Raw genomic sequence first — 26,699 nt, 5'->3', positions numbered from 1 at the left:
GTCTACACGTGTTTCAATGGATACCAAACCTGGAGCGACAGTCCCGCGACAATTCAGTCGCAGAGCTGTCTCTGGCAAATTGGGTCCTGGAACATCGGTTGCAAACAGTTGCGCGACTGCCCCTAGACTGTTTCCTTGGTGTGCGCACTCCAATTTAAAACACTGGTGAACATTTTAGTCGGGCAACTGTTGCTAGACTCAAAATCGCCTGTGTGCGCCTGGCCTTATTGTGCATAAAACTTTTATGGTGTTTAAAAAGTGATCTAGGTATGTGCAACCTATTTAATTTTATAGAACTTATTTATTCCTTATTAATTTATTAAAACATTTACTAATTCCTGACAACGCTCAATACATGTAAAATATTGAATCTTGCATTGTGATTTACAACATAGATCAAGGATTCATTTTTGAATTAACACAAAAACCTGCAGTGAAGACAGTGATTACTATGGAAACAACAGATGGTTATTTTAAATTTGAATATCAGCAAAGTAATTTTCCAAAATCAAATAAAATTCCAAGTCTGTTCTACCCAAGTTCAGGATGGATAGCCGCAAATTCATTTACTACTTCTCTATGATTGTGTTCTCATGCTTCTACTGCACCGGCAGCTCATGGTTGTTGGCTGAAGACTTCACTTGGTCTCACTACATATTCTTGCTGTCATGTTTGATTATGTTGGAGAAATACGACTTGGTCCCTAGTGCACTGGGATGCCCACCCTTCTACATGGCTTATAAGGTAAGATCATTCAGCCGTAGAATAAACTGACTTGTACGTTTTCATTTTTGTGTAGCCTGGAATTACTTAAACATAAAGAAGAAGGGGTTAATTTACCTTGGTTTTGTCTAGTGATATCTAATACCTCCCCAGACAATTGTTTCGGCGACAAAGTCGCTTTCTTCTGATCATTCTGAAGAATATCAATCTTCATTCATATTCATGTCATAAAACATTAAACAGGCACATACAAACATTTAGACAAGACACAGTAAATAAATATTTTACTACAACTGTGGCCACTGGAACTCATTGGGCTCAGTTGACATGTCTGGACTGCAGTTTTATTTAAAGAAGCGTTGACCACTTATAGAGGAGGTATTAGGAATCACTAGACGAAATCAAGGTAAATTAACATCTTATGTATATGATTAATATTTTTGGGTACTTTGGTTTTATACCTACCACACCAAATAATTATAAGCATAACCTAACCAAAGGGTGGACTGTTTCAGGTTAGGTTAGGAAGAATGGAGAACCGAATCAATTAAATGGTGTGAGAAATGCTAAAAGTACTTGTTCTAGATCGTTCAAAATGTTAGTGAATGTTTATATACTGCCGGTACTCCACAACTATAGTCAAAACCTGAGGAAAGTTATACCACCATCAGGTGTTAGCGGATGTGCATTGTGCAACATTCATGAATCAAACCAATATTACAGGTTGTTGCAGCTATTGTGCTGGCCAATGCAGCCTTGTTTACAATATGGTATCAGGTAGAAGACTTACTGTTCTGGGTTATAAGTGAAGTTGCATCCTTGGTAAGTTTAGCTCAAAAGTCTTAACTAATTTCATTCTTAGATAGTTCAAATCAGTTTAAGAAGTTAAACAAAACTACACAGTAAAACATTACTAGAGAAAAGAGTTTCTAAATTCTAATTGCCCTAACATTCCCACCATGATAGCATGTTCTCAAAACAAATCCAGTGCATTAGTTAAAAATTCACTTCATGTGTTGTTTTAATTGAATTGCTACAATTGACTAATTTACATGTTTCATATTCGTATTCATTTGAGATTGGACGCCACTTATGTACATATTTTAACCCAAATATGAGTGAAGGATTGTAGAATGGAGTGTGTCCAGTGTACTAAGCAATGACATCAACCTAGTGCAACTTAATTAATAGTACTAGTTAAATTAATAACAAAATAAACGGTACCCCTTTTTTAGGGTTCAGGGTTCATTTCTCCATACTATGTCTGCCTATAGGGGGAGAAAGTGTAAATAAATATTTGAAATATTTTCTATACATTTTATGGTACTGGCAAGTGTCATACTGGAAAGTTATTGAAATAAAAGTTTTTACAATTTGTAACACTTGAATGTATATAAACTTTAGAAATAATAGCTAACGATAATACACAACTCTTTGGAAACAGATTCATTAATTTAGACTTGAGTAGCATTGTTGAGAAACTTAGTAGTTTCTATTTAGTTATAAACTGTAAGTAAAATAGTTTATTTAACTTAACCTATGATTAATATTTATATAATATTACCAGATTAAGCATGTTCCTGGTTTCGCAAAGATGGAAGTTGAAAAAGATGACTTAATAGTGAGATCTATAGAAACATTAGCAACAGTCTACTTGCTTCTGTGGGTGATTGTTTCCAGTGGATTTGTTTCTCAAATGAAGAGGTAAATCATTACATTTAGATGCAAGATGTAGTAGTAGTCCATATAAAATGCATTTGACGACACAAATGCACATTTTTTTATCAATAGGGATTGTAAAAGTAATAATATATTTGATTAAAAAGTTGAAATAAATAGCAAAACTTGAAATAACTGAAAACTTTCTACCATGGTTTGGAACATTCATATGATTCATATATAGTGCAGTTACAAATTCAAGCTATTTTGAGCAGAATTCTTGTTGACAAATGCTTATCCAAGGTCTTATTGTATACAGTTAAAGTCTTTGCTTATTGGATACTGTAGATGCAATACAATATTGAAACTTCTTATTTGAAAGAAAATCAGTTTATTTATTACTAAGAGATATTAATTTGTGTTGTATATTTATTGCACAGAATACAAGGCAATGCCAGACAAGGACGTGATACTAGGATGAATCTGAGATCTTCCAGTTTGGGAAGACAATGTCGATCAAACGGACGGTGTTAACGTTGAGTAAAGTCCATCAAACATAATATTCAATGAATTTGTTAAGTTTCTGTCAAATTAAATTATGTTTCAAATTAACTTGTGCTATTTTAGTCAAATTACAATGAGAATTAGTATAGACTACACTACACAGTACATACTTTTTCTTCACTCGTACACAATGTAGCTACTGGTATTTTCATTTCAATGATACCTTGTTTCCCTTGCTCTCAATCGGTTCTCTATTTGTCCACTGCGTGTGCTAGTGTTTGTTTACCAATTATTTCTAAGAACTGATCATAACTTTCATCAAAAGTAGTTTCTGGTACAGGCTCCAATTATTCCTGCTCTCGGCTTCGTTTTGTACATAAAACTCACTCTGACATCCTCAGCTTTGCCTCACACATGATATGTGTTGTTCCTGTGTTCAGCTTTGCCTGATAGTTGAAACTTTAAGGACTGGGGAAAGGCCGTTTTCAGTACAGTACTTGTAATGGAATAATTTATTCAATTCAGCTTGAAACTTGAAACACCATAAATTTTCTTTTACTTAAACTAAAACTTTTCAGTTCAAGGACCAAGTAAATCTGCAATAACGACTGGGACGGATGGCGTCGTCCTGTGATCCAGCTACTAGCAGGTCATGAATTGTAGATATTTATAGGCATGCACTGTGGATGCGATACTCCCTGGTGTGGATTAACGTCCACACGAGTGAGTTCCAAGACTATCCGCAGTATTATCCCGATAATTAGACCAATTCGTGTATACCAAGGCAAAAATGTGGTTGGGATTCCAGTATAAACTGTAGGTCCCTTAGTTTAGTTGTATGGGCTATTAATTAACAGCTGTGTCTAAGGAATGTCGGCCTTAAGGTAAGGCCCCCAGTATTAAGGTAAGTTTCCCACCATTATAACACTGTAGAAAGACTTGTGTACACAAGCTAAGATTAGACACACAGAGAAGTAAGATGCAGAGGAAACAAGCAAGAAGATGACCGTGAGCTTTCAGCTCTAGAATCTTGTTCCGGAAATAAACATGTGACAAGCAAGGAAGAGCCCGAGCAGTGAGCATTGTACAGAAATTCCTATCGCACAGGGTATAGGGTCTTCCTCCGTACTGAGCTTTGTAGTAGTACTACATGATTGCGAAGGTGTGATGTTGGACTACTAGACACCACTTAAGTGTAACATCGGATGTTTACTCTTTACCTTACTTCTCTATGTCAAGGGTGAATTTACTGGTTACATCGCAAACACTTTTAGATTAGAGCTCTATTTCTAAGTTATAGCCAGTTTAGGCAGTTAATATTACCCATTTTTTTAAAACGTTTTTACTAGCCCGCTTTCATGTCCGGTACTACAAATTTTGCAATCAATTTTATACTAACTTCCCGATGAGCTAGAGACTTGAAACTTGAAACATAGCTCACAAATGGAAGACAATGCAATAAATATTATATCATTTCATTTTCATGTTTCCCTTGGGCTACTCCCCATGGGCTTGTTTTTATTAGTTCGCTTTCTTGCAAATTTTGATACTTCCCGATGAGCTAGAGAATTGAAACTTGAAGCATAGCTCACAAATGGATGGCAATGCAATATTATATAATTTAATTTTCATATTTCACTTGGGCTACGCCCCATGGGCTTGTTTTTTATTAGCTCGCTTTCCTACAAATTTTTATATCAATTTTAAACGAAGTTCCTGATGAGCTAGAGACTTGAAATTTGAAACATAGCTCACAAATGGATGACAATGCAATGTTATATCATTTAATTTTCATATTTCCCTTGGGCTATGCCCATCGGCTTCCAAATTTTCCATGTTTACATTTTGAAAGAATGTAAATATATCAATCAATTTAAGTCAGCTGTAAATACTTAAATTTGACACTTCAAAGAGCAGAGGTTAATAGATACAGGTTGTGCTCCCAAGAGATCCTTTATACAAGCAAACATTTCAAAATAAAGATAAACAATCTGATTGCAGATATAAAGATGTTTGTTAATAATGTCAATTATTATTTATTTGGTATTCTATAAAGTAAACAATAAATTAAATAGATTGATATATTTATTTGTTAGTAGGTAGGCCATACATTTAAACTAATACATAATTATATGAAAATAAACTCAAATAAACCTTAGATTTCCCACATGCCTCTGACTTAATCTGATATTGATGCTTGAAATAGATTTAACATCCACACACATTAAAACCAAAAAGTAGAAAATAATGTATAGATAAAAAACGTTTTTAAACGCAGTAAAAAGTAGAAAATAATTTATAAATATATGGAGAGTATAAATACTTGTAAGATTTAAAACTAAAAAAGTGGGTTGCATGCAATTGATAATAATACATTAGTTCAATAGGTATGAAGGTAATTGTAAATACATTAATAAACATATTGGCTACATAGTTCAATAGGTATGAAGGTAATTGTAAATTATCTATTGCATACAACCCACGTTTTTCGTTTTAAATCTTACAAGTATTTATACTCTCCACATATTTATAAATTATTTTCTACTTTTTACTGCGTTTAAAAACGTTTTGTTTTAAAAACGTTTTTTATTTATACATTATTTTCTACTTTTTGGTTTTAATGTGTCTGGATGTTAAATCTATTTCAAGCATCAATATCAGATTAAGTCAGAGGCATGTGGGAAATCTAAGGTTTATTTGAGTTTCTTTTCATATAATTATGTATTAGTTTGAATGTATGGCATACCTGCTTTTTGCTTACTTTTTGGTTGGAACTGGTAAAAAAATTGGTGAATAAAAATGTATAAATAAAAACGTTTTTATTTTACTAAGAATTAAGTGAATGCACTGTTTTATGTCATAACTCAAACTCAACTAACTTTATTTACCTTTTTACAAACATAGAATAACAAATAAACATATGATAATAATTAATAGAAATTAACAGGTGTTATGAAATAAACTGTTCTCACAACATCCTCCCTTTTAAGTTTGAAAGTTCTTCAACCAGCTTGGTTTGTGTATATTTCTCTTTGGACGGTTGTATGGTTCTGTTTGATGTGTAAAACGTTTTTATTTATACATTTTTATTCACCAATTTTTTTACCAGTTCCAACCAAAAAGTAAGCAAAAAGTGGTTCATTCAACTTATGATCTCTTTGAAAGAAAATGGCTAGTTCGGGTCAATAAGTTTTTACACATTACATTTATTACTAAAAGGTCAAATGAAATTTTGTTCCTGAAACCAAAGGCAGATTTGTATTTTATACAACTGATTTAATCATCAAATTTTTCTCTCAAGTGTCCTCTCCGCTGTGAAGCCAGGGTACAGCGGCTAGTATTGAAATAAATGAGGACTGACATCAGCACTTTGTCATTGTACAGTTTACTAGTAGAGATCTTTAAAATTCTTGTAAAATTATTAATATGTAGCTGTGGCACCTATGGTGATGTCTTCCTCATGATGTGTGAACCTAATCAATAATGGGGCCTAATATTTTTAATGCAATCTTGACAAGCATCAGTTATTATCCCAGTGTTTCATTTCTGAATTTGTAGAGGTATAAGCATAAAAAATCAGCCACAGGTTTGGCATTGCCAAATTTTAGGTGATAATAGGGGTTGGGATAGAAGGCAGTGTAGCAGCACGCAGCAGTGGTATACAGACATTTTGATTAAAGTATCAAGGCCAAGACAATTAAAATTTGATTATTTTACCTTACACATGTGCTGCAACAGAGGAATATTATTAAGTGGATGCAAGACTAACCAGCATTCATATGTGAGGAAACAACAGTGTCTACATGTTGATCAAACTAAACTCAGTGACTTTAGGAGGGGAGGAGCGACGATGCTTTTAAAACACACTATATGAGCAACCATAGGAGCTGTTTGCATGCTCCCTAAATATGTTTCCTCTCGCTGATTCTGAATTTACTTTTTTTTTATTTGTGTGTATTAACACGATTAGCATTTAAACTTTTTTGTAAGGGAATGGTTTATCAAAACCCGGTCTTAATAATAACTAACTCAAACATTTTTGCAAAAAACATCATTAAGCCCAATTAAAAATGGCATCTGGGTCCAGTCACAATCTTGCTTGGAATGGAACCAGCGGATTATGAATCAAATAATTGTTAAGCATAGTGCAAAACAACATACAGTCATAGGGAACTTTATTTTTATTTTGGTTAGGTTTTACTTATTTCTGTGACTTTTGGGAATTTAAATAAAAATCGTTTACTTTTCCTTGACTTCTCAGGATCCTAGCATGTCAACCATGAATATTGTGACAAAGAATAATGTGTTGTGCATACATGCATAATTTGACCCCTTAGTAAAATTTCTGACTTTTTTGTGACATTAATGATTTTTATGACTGGTAGAACAGGGTGTCCACCAGGCCAACCAGAAAAAAAATTCATGATTAATTCATGAGTAAAAAAAAAATCCAGGTAGTTCAGTTGGTACTTTTCATACTAAAATTTCCAATGTGTTTTGCACCAACTCTCGCAATGCTGTTTTAGCGCTAACACAGCTGGCTATTTTAGTTATCGGAAAGAGCATTCAGAAAAAGAAACAAAATTTATGATTACTGTAATAGCCTATTGCCTGACACAAGTATTCTATTTTTATATATTACTGATTAAATAATGTGAAAATTAAAAGCTAATCCTTAAACGCATAATTATTATCAATATAGTGTTATGTCGATACCAAAATTTTTTGAATCTCTGTACAGACACGGGAAAAATTGATTCTTAATACTGATAATTTCAATTTTACTAAATTTTCTGTAATGATTACTACACCAACCCCTGTCTTTATGTACTTTCATATAGTATGTAATTTTGGAGTTATAGGTTGTTTCTCAAGTGACCTACAGAAATAATTAATGCAGAAATTACAAAAATTTCACGTAGCCAATTTGGTCAAGCCAAACTCGAGGTTCTATTCTAACACTGTCGTAACTTAAAGTCACCATCATCGATTTCTGCGATAACTGAAAAATCCTGAATATCTCACTCAGTACCGGTAACAGAAACATCACTACTGTCTTTCGTGGTCGTGGCAAAATTTGGATATTTTTCAGAAGTAATGGAAACATTATAATCCTCTTCCGCAGTCACGGAAACGTCATCGTCGTCTCCCGCGGTCACGGAAACGTCATCGTCGTCTCCCGCGGTCACGAAAACGTCATCTTCGTCTCCCGCGGTCACGGAAACGTCATATACGTCATCGTCGTCATGCAAGATAACTAACAAATCCCACGGCCGAATTGACTTCATTGTCGTCTCCCGCAGTCATGGAAACGTCATCCTTATGCGCGATTGTGACAAATTAAAAATTCCCGGTAAAATAAGAAATTCACGCATAATTCCCGGTTTTCCCGGTCGGTGGACACCCTGTAGAAACCATAAGAAATAAAAAACTCACCAGTGAGCTCTGCACACAGCAATCCTCCTTGATAAATAAGTATCAAAATAGCAAGCACAACAGTTGGCATGTCATTCTTTAAACGCAAATAAAGGCAGTATCATTTCAGTATTTTATTAAAAACTCAATAAAATCTGAACATTGACATATTACATTATTTAACATACTATGAATCCACATTTAAAGACATTAAGATCATCATTAAGACATACTAGTAATATGGATCCATATTTTTTTATTTTGCATATCATCAGAGGACTACCTAAGCAAACTATGAGACAGTGAAAAAAAGATTTGCAGTTCTAAAAAAATAAACATATTGAAATACGTGTTACACAATATATACATAAATCGTATTCAAAGTTATGATTGAGTCAAGTGTTTAAAGTTAGTAGTAGTTGTACCCTCCCCATCCCTGGTTGTAGTTTCCGTAGCCAGGCTGGGAGTATCCCCAGTTCTGGTAGTTGTAGTTGGGGTCGTTCTGGTTGTAGGAAGGCTGGTTGTAAGGAGGCTGATTGTACGGTGGTTGCTGGTTGTATCCTCCTGTGTAGCTGTTCTGTGCTGGTGGTTGGTTGTAGCCTTGGTTGTAGTTGGGTGCAGAGTATTGGCCACTGGACGCAGGAGGCTGAGACGTTTGAGATGACGGCCCCACATGTGAAGATCCTGAGCTATCTTTCTGGTCTGTTTTAATTTTCTTTGATGAAGACTCTTCTACCTTGGATCTGTTTAAAATAGTCAAAAGTTAATTCACACATAATTGTTGAATAAATAAAGCACTGTCAATCTTGTTTCATCATTTAATTTATAACAAAAATTTGCTTTATGGGAGCAAATAAGTACCCTAAGTACACGATAAGTGTCAAGCTAATGTTATTATTGAGTGTAGATGACAGTATAGACTTTTTTCAGATCCGTTTAGTTCAGAAGGGGCGATGTCTACTTGTACCTGCGTCTAGTTGTACCTGCTGCATTTTGGTGACAGGCGTCTAGTTGTACCTACGTCTAGTTGTCTCTACGTCTAGTTGTACCTCTTAAAAATCTACAGGTACAACTAGTCGGGAACGCCACCGTCTACTTGTACCTCATACGTCTGCGTCTACTTGTACCTACGACTACTTGTACCTACGACTACTTGTACCTACGACTACTTGTACCTACGACTACTTGTACCTACGACTAGTTGTACCTACGCCTACTTGTACCTACGTCTAGTTGTACCTGCGGCTAGTTGTATCTCCCCTTCAACTTGTCACCAGTTTAAGGGATTTATTTTATTTCTTTATAAATCATACAATCTTACAACAATTTATTATAAACAACTTGTTACAAAAGCCAGGAAAATTTGGCTTGTCCGCAGCTCATTGAGAAACCCCTGTTCTTGATAACAACGTACCTGTGTCCCTTGGTCAGTCCTTATCCATATTACATCTATATTATCTTATATTACATCTTTGGTTTTCCTTATTTCTTGTCAAGATCTGCTATCGTTGTTTTTTCCACTTAAACTCTACCTTTCTATAGAAAACTAACATTTACTAGCTTAAACAACAACTTTAAACAATTATCTTATATAAATAAATTCAGAGTTTACAAAAACAAGTAATTGAGTATAATAAAGTGTTTTTGTACGGTATTAGTCACGGAGAATATTACAACAAAAAATATTTGCCAATCATACTCAATCGACTCGGAACACTGCAGTTCCTGATTTAATTAAGGGTATTATTAAAAAGTACTCGTGCAGTAATCAATTAAACAGGGTAACGAATTGAAGGATAGATACAACTAGACTATAAGGACGCAAAATACGCGTAGGTACAACTAGACGTAGGGACTACTAGATGGAGGGACCACTAGTCGTAGGGACTACTAGTCGTAGGGACTACTAGTCGTAGGGACAACTGGTCGCATCCGTACAAGCTAGGTGATACTACTTGTCGGTGGGATACACGTCTAGTTGTACCTACGTCTACTTGTACCTACGTCTAGTTGTACCTCCTAAAAATCTGCAGGTACAACTAGTCGGGTGAGCCACCGTCTACTTGTACCTACGTCTAGTTGTACCTACGACTAGTTGTCCCTAGGCCTCGAGGTACAAGTAGACGTAGGTACAACTAGACGGAGGGACAACGAGACGCGGTCCCGTTCAGAATTTGAATAGTCTGAACAGCCATTTTAACAACCCACAACCAGTTTCTTTTGTGCTTTTCAGTTTTGTAGTTCACTTATTTTTCACACATAATGTGAAGTTTCTACCCTTTCATTTTTAGCGAATTTCCCATATAGGGAATGAGCTATTACCGTAGTACTCATGGTAAGACCTGGACGAGGGACAGATTTTTTGTTTTGTTTTGAGGTCTCTAGAGGCCAAAAACACCATCCGTTCAAATTCATATACATGGTCAATCATAAAGTTATAAAAACTAAAACTAAAAAGTTACAACAAAATAGAACAAGAACAGCACAATTGAGAGAAAGTTACCAATTCAAACAAGTTAGAAAAAAAACAAATTTAAATGAAGATCTTGAAGCAATATCAGAGAAAAAAAACAATTAAAAACATTCTGTGTCATATTTCACATAAACTAATGGTCAATTAATGTCACGGTCATTTATGAAATCTGCCAGGAAGTAATATGATTTCTCCACCAATAATGTTTTGGTCCAAATTTAAAATTTTTTTGGTGTCTTTATGTTTTTTTTTTATATGTGTCTGTTAGCACAATAACTCGAGCAAAAATTATCTGATTTTGATGAAATTTGGTATTAACGTTTAAACCTACATTTATTCGAACGAGTTATCTAATAAGTTAATAATTAATAATAGAATTAATAATAATAGAAAGAAGAATTAATAAGTAAACTGTTGTAGTTTGCTCGTTTACGAACATATTTTGATCAAATTTGGAAAATGTTTTTATTTCTTACTAACTATTAACATTTTACAAAAAAAAAACTGTTTTAACCCCCCTGATGCAGCAAATCTAAGTACTTGTTAAACTAATTTTGTTTAAGGGAATAAATGTTATATTTTTAAGTAGACTTAGTCTAAATCCAATCAGACAAATGGAAATTCGCTTAGTCTGCAGGTTTGCTGCGGCGGGGGTATTGTATTGTATCAAATACTGATGTTTTGGATTGTTTAGGCAGGGTCCAGGTTTGCGGTGTACAAATGAGAAGGATGACGTTTGCCCAGTTGTCAAAAGGTTAGGTTAAGTGTCACAAAGAAGATAGTATCAATGATTGCATGGGATGTAAGCAATATTGAAACTTTTCAAAAAAGGGAAGATGTTCGTTCATATCAGCATAGGGGCATCAGGAGGAGTCTGGAGCATTGATATATACCTACAACCCATTACAGGGTGCTCAAGTAAATACTATTTTATAAATAAATTTTCCAAGATCAAAGATCCAAATTTCCAGGTAAAATCTTGTCATTACAAAAAAAATTAAGTTCTGATTATTCTCACTAAGGAAATTCTTCAGCAGCCTGTGATGATTCCTACCATTGTGACAACATTCATGATCATCTCCACTTCAGCGATCATGGCATCATACATAGGAATTTAACGTGATCGGAGTTAAATATATAGTGATTTCCCATGATCCCATTAACACCCTGCAATAGCGGTACAACCAAAAAGATTTCCCATGATTACTGCAACATTAGTGATCATCACTAGAGGTCTTAGCAATAACATTAAGGATTTTCCATAATCACGGCAGCATCTAGCCTATGATGACTTACAGCTATCACAGCAATGTCCGTGAGCAAGGCAGCATTGTAATCATTTTCCGTGAAAGCGATCTTATTACTTGACAAGGCAAGGAAAAAAAATTGATTGATTTATTGATGGCTTTTATTGGTGATTATTCAAAATGTAAGATTTCCCAGTCTTATGAAAAAAGTAATAACCATTAATGGATTTTTCCATTCATCAAGATTCACGTTCAATTCCCGATTTGATCAGCTTGACTTCATGATTTGATCAAATTGGCTTACGGTACTGATTTTTTCTAAAGATATTTCACAAATATTTCACAAATTTTGTCTATAATGTACTTTTTGTCCTCTCCTCTCACAATTAAGAAATATAACTTCTACACTTTTCTAGCGTTCATCCTTATATATAATACGTGAAGGCGATTTCTACGAAACACTACTCCTCCGTTAATAATGGACTGATTTTTACAATCGATGTGTCAAAATTAAGTATTTTTTTTATTAAAATTAAGCCCCCTTTCACTAATTCCTGTAATAAAAGTCCTCGGGCTTTGCCTCAAAGGCCATCGAAATCCCAATGTATTTCTTATGAAGAAAATATTTTGTTTACTAAACAGACGAATAATTTGTATTAACTACAGCTGTTCATAGCAAACACAAGATACATACAAGAACGTTCGTTTTCAGAATGAGTTCGTTATCAGTTTCGATAACTGGAGTAGAGCAAGCGTTCGTTTTCAGAGCGAGTTTCTTTTTCAGTTTCGATAACTGTAGTGGAGGTATTGATTACATTATCTTTGAGTTTACTCTTTTAAGTCATTAGAAATTTTTACTGTTATTCGGTTTTAAATAACACCTGTAATACTTTGCAATTGCTCGAATTCGAGCAACAGGTGCACTAGTATATATTATTATTCATTATTTAGCCTACATAGAACAGACCTACACCACCACCAATACATTCATTACACTGTTACTTACTTTATATCATCAACCTTCTTTTTCCTATCTTGAAGTTGCTTCAGCAGTTTTTGGAACTCTTCTGTTGCTTTCTGCACACTATGGACAGATGAGTATCATTAGCAAACATGTATACTATTAGTTAAATCTGTGTAGTTGACAATAAAAATGATTTTTCGAAATGTATTATTATAAATATTTTTTTTATAGAAAAGGATTCCTAACAGCACCATAGAGACAACTGGAATTTTAGCAGAGAATCAGGTAGACTATCTGAAAAAATTATTCCTTTGCTGTTTTATTATACGAATCACTGAAGTAAAGGAATTTTGATATAGTATTTTAACCCTTCCCGAGCGTTGGACGTATATATACGTCAATGACGCATATGTACGTCAATGACGCTATGCAGTTACGAGTGTTGGATGTATATAATACTAGTGATGGTCAGATCCAAATATCCGACTACCGGATCCAAGCTAGAACTGGGGCCCGATCGGATAAAAAGAAATCGGATCTTGGGCTGGATCCAATTGTTTTCCAATTTTGTTTACTAACACAAAGTTTTGTTTTTCCACCACCAAATTTTGCTTTAGTTTTCATTATGTTAGTAACTACCCAGGCGGCAGCTCTCTCACCAATACTAGAGTCTGAATCTTTTACCCTTTCCCAAGCTAATCTCTTCCTTAAATTTGTTTCAGGTCCGCAGTACTGATAGCCGGGTATGTGAAGTTCTACAGGTAAAATACCCTGTGTCTGTGTACAAGAAGATTTTCTGTGTCCATACAGGGTGAATAAAAATAAAAAGTCAACATAATCCATCTAATATTCTAATAATTATTGATCGCGCTGTGAGTTGCCGCCGTTCGCAGGGTTAATTTTCTACATAGAAGGAGTACAATAGTAAGAGATTGTGGTGTCTGCAATCAATACATAGTGTAATGAATAGTTGTAAAAAAGTATTTTGTTGGTATTATAACCTGTTTGATAGTACGATAAACAAGATTTAGAAACATGCATACCTTTTTACATTGGAGCAGAAGTCTTCAAGGAATTCTATCTTACGTTGGGCGAACATTACTTTCTGTTCCAGTTCAACAGTATCACGGCTCAAGTACAGGTCGATGACTCCAACTACTTCCTCCTCATCAATGGGGGTTCTCTGCATGGCCATGTCTATCAGCTGTAGATATAACCGTGGGTTTTCCTGTACATAACAGCAGGAATTGCGTCAAAAAACAAACATCAGTGACTGGTTTGTAGAATTCAAACCAGCAAAACACTTTACAAATTGTAATGATAGGTTAACGGTGCCAAGCACAGAAAGTATCTCTTGTAATAGCAGTTAGTCTTAGCGATAAGGTGCCCATCAGCAATAGCAAACCTGTAAACTTAAAAATAAATCTGAAAAAAGGTTGCAATGGCAAATGGCAGGTTGTTAAGAAGAGTAAGCATAGCTGCAAGTTACAAGTTGTACCTCATAACCAATCAGTCTTAAGTATAAATAGATTTAGTGTTATATCTGTCCCCGAAGCTTGTGTAAGTGATTGTAACAGTAATATTTCAGCTCAGACTAAAGTTGGAGTGAGCCAGACTCCTGAAGTAACAAGGTCTAAGCAAGTGAATCCACCCCTAAAGACTGTCAAACCTGGGGTGACACAAAAAATTCAATTAAAAAAACAATTTAGAAATGGCATATCTAATGTAACTAAATCCCGACCAGTAGTCAGAGTTCTCTCAGATAGCCACGGACGTTTTATAAGAGAGCTCCTTCGTGATAAGTTAGGTAATAAGTTCAATGTTAGAGTTACGGTAAAGCCAAATGCTAAACTAAAACAAGTCCTAGAAGGGGATCTCAGTGAAATCCCAAGCATGTCTATTAATGATTGTTTAGTTTTGTTAGGTGGTACCAATGACATTGTCAGTCCCGGACACGGTAGTACCATATGTAATGAGCTGGACGGAGTGCTGAAGGTGGCGCAGAATACGCGGGTGTTGGTGGTGGGTTTGCCCTCGCGGTATGATCAACCATCATTAATCCCTACTGTCAATTCAATCAACAGCCAATTAGAGTCCCTCGTTGCTGCTCATAAAAATGCCTCGTTTGTATCCCTGGCCTCACTGGACCGTGCATGCTACACCAGGCATGTTCTCCATCTGGGTCCTCGGGGCAAGCGGCGGCTGTCTGAGCTGTTACAAGATAAAATTTGTCCATCTGCGCCCCTTCAAGCGGACTTGGTCTCCAGGGGGACGGAGCCCTCCAAGCCTGGACACAGCACTGGGCATGGGCAGCGGGTCGACTCCGGCGGACCGGTGAGGAAGGCTCTGGGTGGCGCCAGTGTTTTCTTTAACAGGTCTTTTTTGGAGGCGGCTCGGAAACAGTACGGAGTCCCATGGATGGGTCCCAGGAAGACGTGGGGAGTATGCTTCGGAGCCGTATAAAAATAGTACATCAAAATATACGAGCTATTGCCCGCCCTTTGGCTGTAGTTTTTAACTTGTGTTTGGAACAGGGACATTTTCCCAAGGAACTAAAGATATCACAAACTGTACCTGTGTATAAGAAGGGAGATGCTGAATCATTAAACAGCTATAGGCCTATTAGTGTCATTCCTGTACTAGCTAAGGTGCTCGAGACTATCATCAATAGGCAGCTTCTTGATCATTTTGAAACCAACAATCTGCTGAATAACTCACAACATGGCTTTCGTAGGAAACGTTCAACCATCTCTACCGTGAGGGCTGCTATTGAGACTATTCACAATGCCTTTGAAACCGAAGAATCCGTACTGTTAACACTATTGGACTTATCTAAAGCATTCGACTGCGTATCGCATGAATTGCTTCTAAGGAAACTCTCCTTGTACGGGTCTGGGGGGGCTGTTCAACGGATGTTTACGTCCTACTTCAGTGGCCGCCAGCAGGTGGTATCAATTCAAGGTGCAAAATCTGGGGTGGCTGCGATTACGAGCGGAGTTCCGCAAGGCTCAACACTTGGACCTAGCCTCTTTATCATCTTAATTAATGATTTCAACCTAGAGAGCTATGATGCCCTATTATATGCAGATGACACTACCATTATTAATCGTGGTAGTAACATGGCCAATTTAACAACGGGGTCGAATTTCTGCCTAGGGGAGGCTAAGGAGTGGTTTAGGCTAAACGGACTGCAGTTGAATGAGGGGAAAACTCAGCAGCTGCTCTGCAGCTTGTGGACCCGCCCTGAAGCCAGGTTGGATGGGCCTAGTGTGAGTGCAGTCAAACTGTTAGGTGTTACCATTGATGAGAAACTTACCTGGAACCAGCATATTGATGTAATTTGCAAAAAGTTATCTCGAGTTAATTGTCTTTTAAGGAAACTAAAATCCCAGGTGACGTCTGACTATCTTAAACTAGCCTATTTTGGTTTGTTTCATTGCCATTTAAGCTATGGCTTGGTCTTATGGGGCCATGCTCCGATCACTACTAGAGCTCTGATTATGCAGAAGACTGCTGTTAGAATTTTATCTTCGAGTGGTAGACGAGATCATGCCAGACCACTTTTTGAACAGCTCGGCATTCTCACGATACATAGCCAATACATTCTAGACTGCCTCCTTCTCTTGAAAACTGACCCTAGGCTCCCTCATATTACACGAGACCAACTCCACAATTACAACCTGCGCTCTGCAAGGAATGTGGATGTCCCGAGGTGTAGGCTATCAAAGACCAAGGACTGCTTTCCAGTTTTAGCACACAAGCTCTACAATAGACTGCCCCTTCACATTAAAGAACTCCTTCTTGAACCTTTTAAAACCAAACTAAAACAATGGCTTAGTAGGAAGTGTTTTTATTCCATTGAGGAATACTTTACTACTGCAATGGACTTTTGAGTTGAATCCGGCCGCCATGTAGTGTAAATACTGTAAATATTAGTTTATTAATTCTTAAAAGTAAATTTTATTTGACAAGATCAATCCAGACATCTGGTCAACGATCGCCAGTTGGTAATGGTATTAGAGGCATTGCTTCGAAATTAGAACTGTTGCAAGTTTTCCTCGACACAGAGATGCCAGATATTGTTTGCCTTACAGAACACAATTTAAAACCAAACGAATTTGAAATATTTAAACTGGAGGGGTTTAACAACGTTTCTTCATTCTGCAGAAAAGATCTTGAGAGAGGTGGAGTCTGTATACTCGCCAAAAATGGCCTTTGTTGTCAAAAAATTGATTTGGATTTGTATTGCCACGAGGGCGAGAGTGTGAATTAGCCGGAGCACTAATCGATTGTGGAGGAGAAACAGTTGTTCTCGTTGCAGGCTATAGACCACCTACAAATAACCATCAAATCTTTCTTGACTGCTTAGTAGAATGCCTCGATAAATACAATAATTACAAAAACAAAACCATAATCGTAGGAGATTTTAATATAGATTTGGCCACTAAATCGTTTACAGCCTTTCAATATATCGCTACAATGGACTCCTTTGGGCTGACCAACAGAGTTAAGTCCTTTACTAGAGAATTCAAAAGCTCCAGAACTCTTATTGATCACGTATTTACAAACAGTGAGGATGAAAATTTCAGATGTTCCGTGATAGTGTCAGCCCTCTCAGATCACCACACCCAACTTGCTACATTAATACTTCCAAACACAAAAACATCGTCAGCGCCCAGATCAATATTTTGTAGAAAGTTTACACACTCAGCTAAAGAATATTTTGAGATATTGTTAAAGGAAGAAAATTGGGAATCAGTGTACTCCCTAGATGATGTAAATGATAAATATTCAGCTTTTGAGACAACGTTAATTCACTTTTTTTACACCGCGTTTCCCAAGAGAGTCTTGAAAAACAAATTAGCAAAAGATAGGAGGAAAATAGTTCTTGGACCTGATACAATTGAGTTAGGAAGAACTGTTCGCGAACTTTATATAAAAACTAAGGATCTTAACTCAACACATTATATGAGACAATACTACTTTCACATGAAACAAAAATATAGATGCCAAATTAGACAGATAAAATCAGCCCAGATACTAAAAGAAATCAACGGCTCCGACAACAAATCTAAAGCAATATGGCAAACAATAAAGAAAAATAAAAAATGTAAGGACAATGAAATGAAACCGATTAAGATTATCAATGACATTGGTCAAGTGGTAAGCGATCCTACCGCTGTTGCTGAGATGTTTAATACATTTTTCTTGAACGTTGGAAACAAGTCCAAAGGAGTCCACAGCTTAAACACTATAAGCTCAGTAAGAGACTCGTTTTTCCTCTACAAAACAGATGAAATTGAGATCTTAAGAATAATTCATGAGATGAAAAATAAGAAGTCTTCCGGGGCGGACGAAATTTCTCCCAATATAATTAAAGAAATTGGACATATAATAGCAAAGCCCCTAGCCAACGGTCAACAGTTCTTTTGAAGCAGGAACCTTCCCTGACCTATTAAAGACCTCCGTTGTTAAACCACTGTATAAAAAAGGCATACCAACCACTTGCGATAACTACAGACCCATCACTCTAGTTTCGACCATTTCAAAAATATTTGAAAAAGTAGTAATAACAAGATTAGTACAATTTTTAGAAAGAAATAATATTATGTTTAAGAACCAATTTGGATTTGTAAAAGGGAAATCAACCACCAATGCAATGTTTACACTTATAACAAAAGTAGTACGGGCTCTTGACTCAGGAGAAAATGCTTTAGGGTTTTTCTTTGACCTGAGCAAGGCATTTGATACTGTAAATCACGATATGCTCATCAATAAACTAGAATCTATTGGTGTTAGGGGGCTGGCACAGGAGTGGTTCTCCTCATACCTTAGAAAGAGGGAGCAATTCGTTGAGGTCAGAGGTGTTGACAGTTCTGGGTGTGCTCGACCCTTTGTCTCCAATCGGGACACCGTCACTTGTGGGGTTCCCCAGGGATCTGTCCTCGGACCTGTGCTGTTTCTGATTTATATCAATGAACTGCCTTCAAGTGTTGAGGCTGGAGAGATCTGTCTTTTTGCGGATGACACGTCTTTAGCTCTGTCTGGCTCAACTTCCGAGAAATTAGAATTAAAATCTTTTATTGAGGCAAATAACGTAAAGCAGTGGTTTGACTCCAATTTATTAAATCTCAACCCCAACAAAACTGAATTGCTCCGTTTTTTAATCCAAGGCAATCCACACACAACTATCCTTTTAGACAACGTGGAAATTGAGTCAACAGAAGGCGTCAAGTTCCTTGGTTTAATATTAGACAAACACCTTAGTTTTTATGACCATATCGACAGTGTGTGTACGAGGGTTGGTTCCGGCATCTTTCTTTTAAAACAATTGTCAATCTTTTCTGATCAGAACGTCCTTATGACCGCCTATTATGGGGTCATTTTCCCTCATTTAGTATACGCAGTGCCGGCATGGGGATATGAGAATGGAAGGACCAGATTTCTATTTCGACTTCAAAAGAGAGCAATTCGAACCATCTTTAAAATCAGCTCACGAACTTCATGCAAAGATTTTTTCCAGTCATCAAATATTTTAACTTTTCCATGCATATACATCCTTGAAACACTCTCTTTTATGAAAAAGAACATTTCAATTTTTTCAAGTTCCAGATCATGTACATATTCTTTGCGAAACAGACTCAATCTTCAGATAACAAAACATTCAACCACCTTTTTAAAAAAACATCTTTATTATAACGGTATACTGCTTTTCAATGCACTGCCAACACATCTAAAAATTGAGTCAAACCCTGTTGTTTTTAAAAATTCACTTCGAAAATTACTGGTGTCCAAGTGTTACTACCGTGTCCGTGATTTTATTGCTGATGGGTAGTCATGGGCATATGGTATGTTTGGTTCATGAATTGATTACATGTAAATATTGTTTGTTTTCGTAGTTATTTTATAGTAATTTACAGACAAGAACGCCTGGATCCATTTAGAACCATAAAAACTCCAGACTTTTTAAAAGTAGTCCTACCGAAAGACGTAAAATTAATATTAATTAGGTTCTACACTAATAGCCTACGATAACAGAAATTTAAAAATTGTATTTATGCATGGACAAATTTTTCATGCAATCCATGAATACATTACCACTTTATAATGTATTAATCAATATTTATTTGAATTCAATAGCTCTATTTAAAAATATATTACCACTACAATATATTTCTGTAATGACGTTAAACAAGTAAATTTAATCGGGAAGGTAATCCTCAAAATTATAGGCATAAAGTCTACGGCGATTACTGGAACTTTTTTAAAAAAGGTTTTGTTGGTTGCCTCGAATAGGATAGACTATTACAATACTGCTTCAATTTTTGTAAATAGATTAGGCCCTATATGTTTCCTAACAACATAATGCAAGAACATTTAAATTCCCTTTCTTGGCTAAAGTAAAGACGCAATATTATAATAGACCTACTAAAAGAAAACACTAATGCGTGTTGTGTTTGTAATAATTTAGACTAAGTTAGTAAAATTTGGTTTAGGTTTGTACCTTTAATTTGCTTACTATTTATTATACTAAGTTAAGCCTAGATTAAACACTTATAGTAAGACAAATGATTAATCTGAAGAATTTCTTAACAATACAAATTTAATGAACTAAAAATAAGATATTACAATGATGAATGGGGTAAATGAACATATAACAGATAAGTTAAGTTATAGGGTTGCCATCTTTGGTTTAGCCTAGCTCAGTAAAAACAGAACAATGAGTTTACAATTTAGTTTAATTACATAAATCTCAGGGAGGGGAACTCGGCTGGCTAAAAAGATCTTCAAATATTTTAATTTATGAAATAGGCCTAAAATGCCAATTATTATGAAAAATGGGATAATTTTGGTATTGCTCTTAGGCTTGGATAGGTAAATTAAATAAGTCCAACAATGAATAGACTAAGCTTAGGTGAAAAATTTATCAAAGTTGAATTTAGTTCTCTTGTCAAATTGTTTTTCTGGGATTATTCTTGATGAAATAAAATAGTTTTTGAGTTCAAATAATTGGGTTCGATGATCAGAAAGTAAATAAAATAGGTCTATTAAGTTAAGTTAAATTTCTTGAAGGTAGGCTAAGCCTATACAAAATGGAGAGTTCTCACCAGATCTTCAGTAATAGTGTCCAATTTATATAAATCTTGAGGTGGCAGTACAATTTTGAAATGAAAAAAAATGTATATATAAAAGCTAAACTGTTCTTCTGTTATTAAGTTAATGTTCAGTTAAATAATTTTGATCACTGACTTTATAAATATTAGGGATTATACCCTCACTTAATTTAAGGTGTTGATGCTGCCATGTCCCAATAGAGAAGAAGGAACATTTTTATTTTTACACAGGATGATCAGAGTTCATTGTTGAAGCCAGCTGTCTTCCTTCTTCATCACTTACACATGCACTAATAATCAGGCTTTTGGATATTAATTTGATGTTGGGGTTTTAGAAATAATTTATACTATATTAATAATTTTGGATAAAAGTGTTATTGCAACTATGGACTTAATTACAGGTTACAGGATTTTATTAACAATAATATTTGTTAAAGATATACAATATATTTTAAAATGTGATGATGGTTTCTGAGGGGTGATTAAAGGATAATATAATTTAAATTTACTATTATTTTTCTGGCAATTTATTTAAATAGGCTATATGGCGAATTTTGGTACAATAAAAGAAGAATTATTATATAACTAAAGAATGAATGTAGTGAAAGGTCTAAAAATGACATGTAACATTGCACTACATTGTTAACGTTTTTTATATCCGTTATAAATTAATGTACCTAGGTAAATCATGTGCCTGCTATAGAAAAAATCTAAACTATTTTTATTTGTTTACTAATACTATGATTCGGAATTATTTTGGTAATAATACAGAAATATTAAGAAGAACCAAACTATTGTTAACACTCGCACGACAGATATAATAGGCCTTTAAAGAATCAAATATTATAATCTATCAAGGACAAGCATTCAAGGTTACAAGCCCAGTACCTATACAAAATACGACCTTAATCATTTTATTTGCAGAAGTTCACAAAATGGTATTTAATCGAATAAAAGAAACAAATGGCGGACTAAATAGATATATCATAACATCTAAAAGATCTAAATTAAATGTACAGTACTATCTTTTTGCATCCCAATAAACTACTATTTAAGTAAGAAACCAATGTATAAAACATACCCCCTTAATGTACATTTCTCATCCTTATGGATCAGCTAAAGACAGTTTTATTGTTAGTTCTGTCCGGTACACTGTCTTTAGAGGTCGTGTTTTGTTTGCAACTGTTTCTTGTTTTCAGTTATTTAAAACCTCGTTAAACCAAATAAAACGTTCTAATCATAACTAATAACATGTCCCCTAGTTATACAGGGTGGCTGAAAAGTAACTTGCACCCCCACTTAACTTTTCAACCATTTGAGATATTTGAAATCGGTTTGCGGCAACCTTCTTAGATATGAGGGGCTACAATAATTATGGTCAATTTAGAAAATTTTGCCCATAGGGGTGGGTAGCGGGGGTAGGGGGTAGCTCAAAATTTTCAAATGACAAGTATAGTCGAGTTTGGTATCATTTTACAGGTCTTGACGAAACATAACAAATAACTTAAAGAAACCCAAAATCGGCTCACTAATAACAAAATGGCGCCCTAAAATGTTTCAAATCCAAATAACCATGAGGATGGCAAAAAAAAAAAAAATACTTGCACCCTCTTTAACTTTGTTACTTTTAGAGATATTTATAATCGGTTTGCGGCAAACTGTTTGGATATGAAGGGCTACAATAATTATGGTAAGTTTTGAAAGTTTTCCCCTTAAAGGTAGCGGGGGTAGGGGGTAGCTCAAAATTTTCAAATAGCAAGTATAGTCGAGTTTGGTATCATTTTGTAGGTTTTGACAAAACATAACAATTAACATAAAGAAAATAGAAATCGGGGTATTATTAACAAAATGGCAGTTCAAAATTACTTTAAATAACCATCGTCTCAATCATTTTTAGCTGCCATTTTGTTATTAATGGTCCGATTTCTTTTTTCTTTATGTTACTTGTTATGTTTCGTCAAGACCTGTAAAATGATACCAAACTCGACTATATTTGCAATTTGAAATTTTTGAACTACCCCCTACCCCCGCTACCCTGAAGGGCAAAATTTTTAAAACTGACCATAATTATTGTATCCCTTAATTTCTAAACAAGTTTCTGCAAACCGATTTCAAATATCTCAAATAGTTAAAACGTTAAAGAGGGTGCAAGTTAATTTTTTTGCCACCCTCATGGTAATTTGGATTTAAAACGTTTTAAGGTGCCATTTTATTATTAGTGAACCGATTTTGGTTTTCTTTATGTTATTTGTTATGTTTTGTCAAGACCTGTAAAATGATACCAAACTTGACTATACTTGTCATTTGAAAATTTTGAGCTACCGGACCCCCGCTACTCCTAAGGGCAAAATTTTCAAAATTGACCATGATTATTGTAGCCCCTCATATCTAAGAAGGTTGCCGCAAACTGATTTCAAATATCTCAAATGGTTGAAAAGTTAAGTGGGGGTGCAAGTTACTTTTCAGCCACCCTGTATAACCAAACAGCAAAGAACAAATCATGAAGTTAAACTGTAAAATAATAGAAACACAATTTCGACGACACTAGCGATCAGTGTCACTGGACATGAACTAGACACGAAAAACAAGCTTCAAAGTTTTTCAATGGGATGTAAAGTTTAATTGTGTTGATTAGTCTATGGTAAGACTATAATGCATTTTCCATTCTAATAATCGTAAGAATAATATTAAACATACTTCTAAATATATTTATTTTATCGACTACGTTGCTCTTACTCCTAATTATTCGTAGGATACGACATTATGGTACTACACTTTCGGCAACACTGGCCAAAAATCTTCGTGCTTGGCTCCCATTGGACGGCGTGCGAGGGATCTGATTGGGAGTTAGCGAATTCCGCCGAGGGACTGAGTTAGCGACTTCCTTACAAGGACGGAATTCGCTAACCTGGCTCTAGAGCGGGTTAGCGGGTTCCGGAGTTAGCCAATTCCGAAACCGAACAAGTAAGCGAGTTCCTCTCATCGACCAAATTTGAAGATAGGGCTTTTAACATAGGGTTAGCAAGTTCCAGAGTTAGCCAATTCCGCTGACCCAATGGTGATTATCTTATCTCCCACAATCCTGGAGATACCTTCATCGTCTTCCACAATCACCACAAAATATCGTAAATATCTTCTTTAGTCATGGAAACATCATCACTGTCTTCTGCGGTCTCAGCAAAATCTTCTCAGCAAAATCTTGAATACTGCTCGTTGGTAACAGAAAAATGATTATCGTCTCCCTTCTCACCCGCGTTTGAGGAACAAAAAAGTTATTTTCCATGGCTCGATCTTTGCAAATGCTTTTGGTATCGGTATCGACTTTTGACAAGCGATTTTCGATACCAATACCTAATATCCAAGTATTGATCGTATTGAGAATCGACACATCCCTAGCTACAGTAAAACACCAGCTAACTAGAAAAAAGAGGGGGAGGTGATTTTGGATAACCTATTTATTCTGTTTGGTTCTTTTATGGTTGATGGTAATTATGGTTCTATAGAGGTGATTGCAAGATAAAAGGATATTTAAGTTCTAAGAGATTTAAAACAGTTGTTTTTTAATTACTTAAATCAAAATCTTTACCTGTATACACAAAATCTGTTTCATAAAATAATATACGATAGATTTTAGCAAATTAACCCATAGCTATTACCGTTGGTGGCACAGTAAGTCCTTAGCGTGGGCTGGACTTACTTTTTTTCATTTTGTGTCCCCAGAGTCTAAAAACACTATTCGTTCCAATTGTTGTATATCAAAATCAGAATCAAAAATGTCTTCAATCGACCTTATCACTAGTTTAGAGTTTGCCTACTTCACTACTACTTGGTTTGTAAGGTCGGTAAGGTGATAGTTTACGTCCTCACAGTGTTATACCTCATTCAGTTTTCCCAACAGCTAAACAGGGTTAGTTTTAATTGTCCCCCCCCCCCCAACTTTTTTCTACATTTTTTCAAATATCAATCCTAGACCACTTCCAAACATTGTTGGGTAGTAAGTAATTCATTTTGACAAGGTGGTCATTTCCGGCCGCCATCTTGGATCCGCCATATTGGATGCAAAATATTTTTTCAAGTGTAAAGGTGGGGTTGTGACCCATTATTTCGAACTAGATTTTTACCCTGATTACAATGCCGCAAACCGTTTTTAAATATCTTGATTCATTCTAAAGTTATGAGGCCTTTTTAAAACTTTATTTTTAGCCCATTTTAACATTGTGCATTTACAAACTAAGACCATAATCTCAAAATAGTGCTAGATAAAGATAAGTATACACTACCAGTTATTGTAAACCTATTTTCACTTATTTATGACTGATGTATTTTTTTCGGCCGCCACCTTGGATCCGCCATTTTGAAATGGGATAAATTATTTTAAATATGAAGGGTGTGTTGTGACCCATCATTTTGAACTACTTTTATAAGCTAAACTCAATGCCGCAATCCATTTTTTGTTTTCAACAGGTACAAGTTTTATTTATGAAATATTGCAATATTTTTGTTAAAAATGTTAATATTTCATTCAAAATCAAAATATGAAAATGAAAAATGGATCATGGAATTGAGTTTAGCTTAAAAAAGTAATCCGAAATGATGAGTCACAACACCCCTTTTATATTTAAAATAATTTATCACATTTCTAAATGGCGGATCCAAGATGGCGGCCGAAAAAAATACATCATTCATAACCAAGTGGAAATAGGTTGGCAATGACTGTTAGTGTATACTTATCTTTATCTAGCACTATTTTGAGATTATGGTCTTAATTTGTAAATGCACAATGTTAAAATGGGCTAAAAATAAAGTTTTAAAAAGTCCTCATAACTTTGGTATGAATCAAGATTTTTTTAAACGGTTTGCGGCATTGTAATCAGGGTAAAAATCTAGTTCGGAATAATGGGTCACAACCCCACCTTTACATTTGAAAAAAAAATATTTTGCATTCAATATGGTGGATCCAAGATGGCGGCCGGAAATGACCACCTTGTCAAAATGAAGTACTTACTACCCAACAATGTTTGGAAGTGGTCTGGGATTGATATTTGAAAAAGTTGAGGAGGGGGACAATTAAAACTCACCCTGTATATACTAATGAATTTTATTGAAACATAACCCTTGTTTTGTATAAAGTAAAATCTGTTGTTCGTTTCTACATGCATCAACATTAGGGGTGTGCGATGCATCGAAAATGCATCGAAATTTCGATTCGATTCGATTCGATGCATCGAATCGCGATTCGATTCAGTGGTGGTCAAAAAACGATTCGATTCACGAGGGAGTCAGTATCCATATACGAAAAACGCCTGCAGAAAGTCAATGCAATACCCGCAATACAGGAGCGCGTTGCTGTTGCGACGAAGGCGTTCTTATTTAATACATTCTTTGCATTAAATATAGCTTTAATTGTTTTATATTTTTTTTTTTGACATTGCAAATGATTAGAGGTTTGTTTTTTGTCTTGATGTAAGCAGTGTGTGAAATATTTTACTACTGTGAACCTAGCCAAAACAAGGTAGGTTACTCCAAAATCATTTTAAAAATAAGTCTGAAAAATTGTTACTTAATACTTAACTAGTAAGATTAATGTTATAGACTGATTC

General features: G+C 35.3%; 2 protein-coding genes across 2 annotated transcripts in view; one reads left to right on the top strand and one right to left on the bottom strand.

Annotated features, from left to right (window-relative positions):
• The first annotated feature begins 472 nt into the window (after positions 1-472).
• Positions 473-2,994, top strand: LOC128983656 (uncharacterized). The gene is made up of 4 exons (XM_054403030.1): positions 473-744; positions 1,447-1,545; positions 2,291-2,427; positions 2,823-2,994. The coding sequence occupies exons 1-4, from the start codon at positions 547-549 to the stop codon at positions 2,914-2,916; spliced, it is 528 nt and encodes a 175-aa protein (XP_054259005.1). The 5' UTR covers positions 473-546; the 3' UTR covers positions 2,917-2,994.
• A 5,426-nt stretch (positions 2,995-8,420) lies between these two features.
• The window catches only part of LOC128983896 (pre-mRNA-processing factor 39), a 91,766-nt gene continuing 73,487 nt past the window's right edge, over positions 8,421-26,699 (bottom strand). The window contains exons 17-19 of the mRNA XM_054403156.1: positions 14,029-14,213; positions 13,028-13,105; positions 8,421-9,044 (exon numbers count right to left, since the gene is read on the bottom strand). Coding sequence (XP_054259131.1) covers positions 8,711-9,044; positions 13,028-13,105; positions 14,029-14,213 — 597 coding nt within the window. The 3' untranslated portion in view covers positions 8,421-8,710. The remainder of the gene's footprint in view (positions 9,045-13,027; positions 13,106-14,028; positions 14,214-26,699) is intronic.

This window comes from Macrosteles quadrilineatus, unplaced genomic scaffold (assembly GCF_028750875.1).
Source record: "Macrosteles quadrilineatus isolate MER2022 unplaced genomic scaffold, UCM_ALF_1.0 Scaffold_1__1_contigs__length_201487025, whole genome shotgun sequence".
In the NCBI taxonomy this organism is placed as follows: Eukaryota; Metazoa; Arthropoda; class Insecta; order Hemiptera; family Cicadellidae; genus Macrosteles; species Macrosteles quadrilineatus.
This window is presented reverse-complemented; position numbering and strand designations above follow the sequence as displayed.

Coding starts and splice junctions, on each gene's coding strand:
- LOC128983656 (XM_054403030.1), top strand. CDS start 547: ATGGATAGCCGCAAATTCATTTACTACTTCTCTATGATTGTGTTCTCA. Junction 1,546..2,290: donor TAAGTGAAGTTGCATCCTTG/GTAAGTTTAGCT, acceptor TAATATTACCAG/ATTAAGCATGTTCCTGGTTT. Junction 2,428..2,822: donor TTTGTTTCTCAAATGAAGAG/GTAAATCATTAC, acceptor TTTATTGCACAG/AATACAAGGCAATGCCAGAC.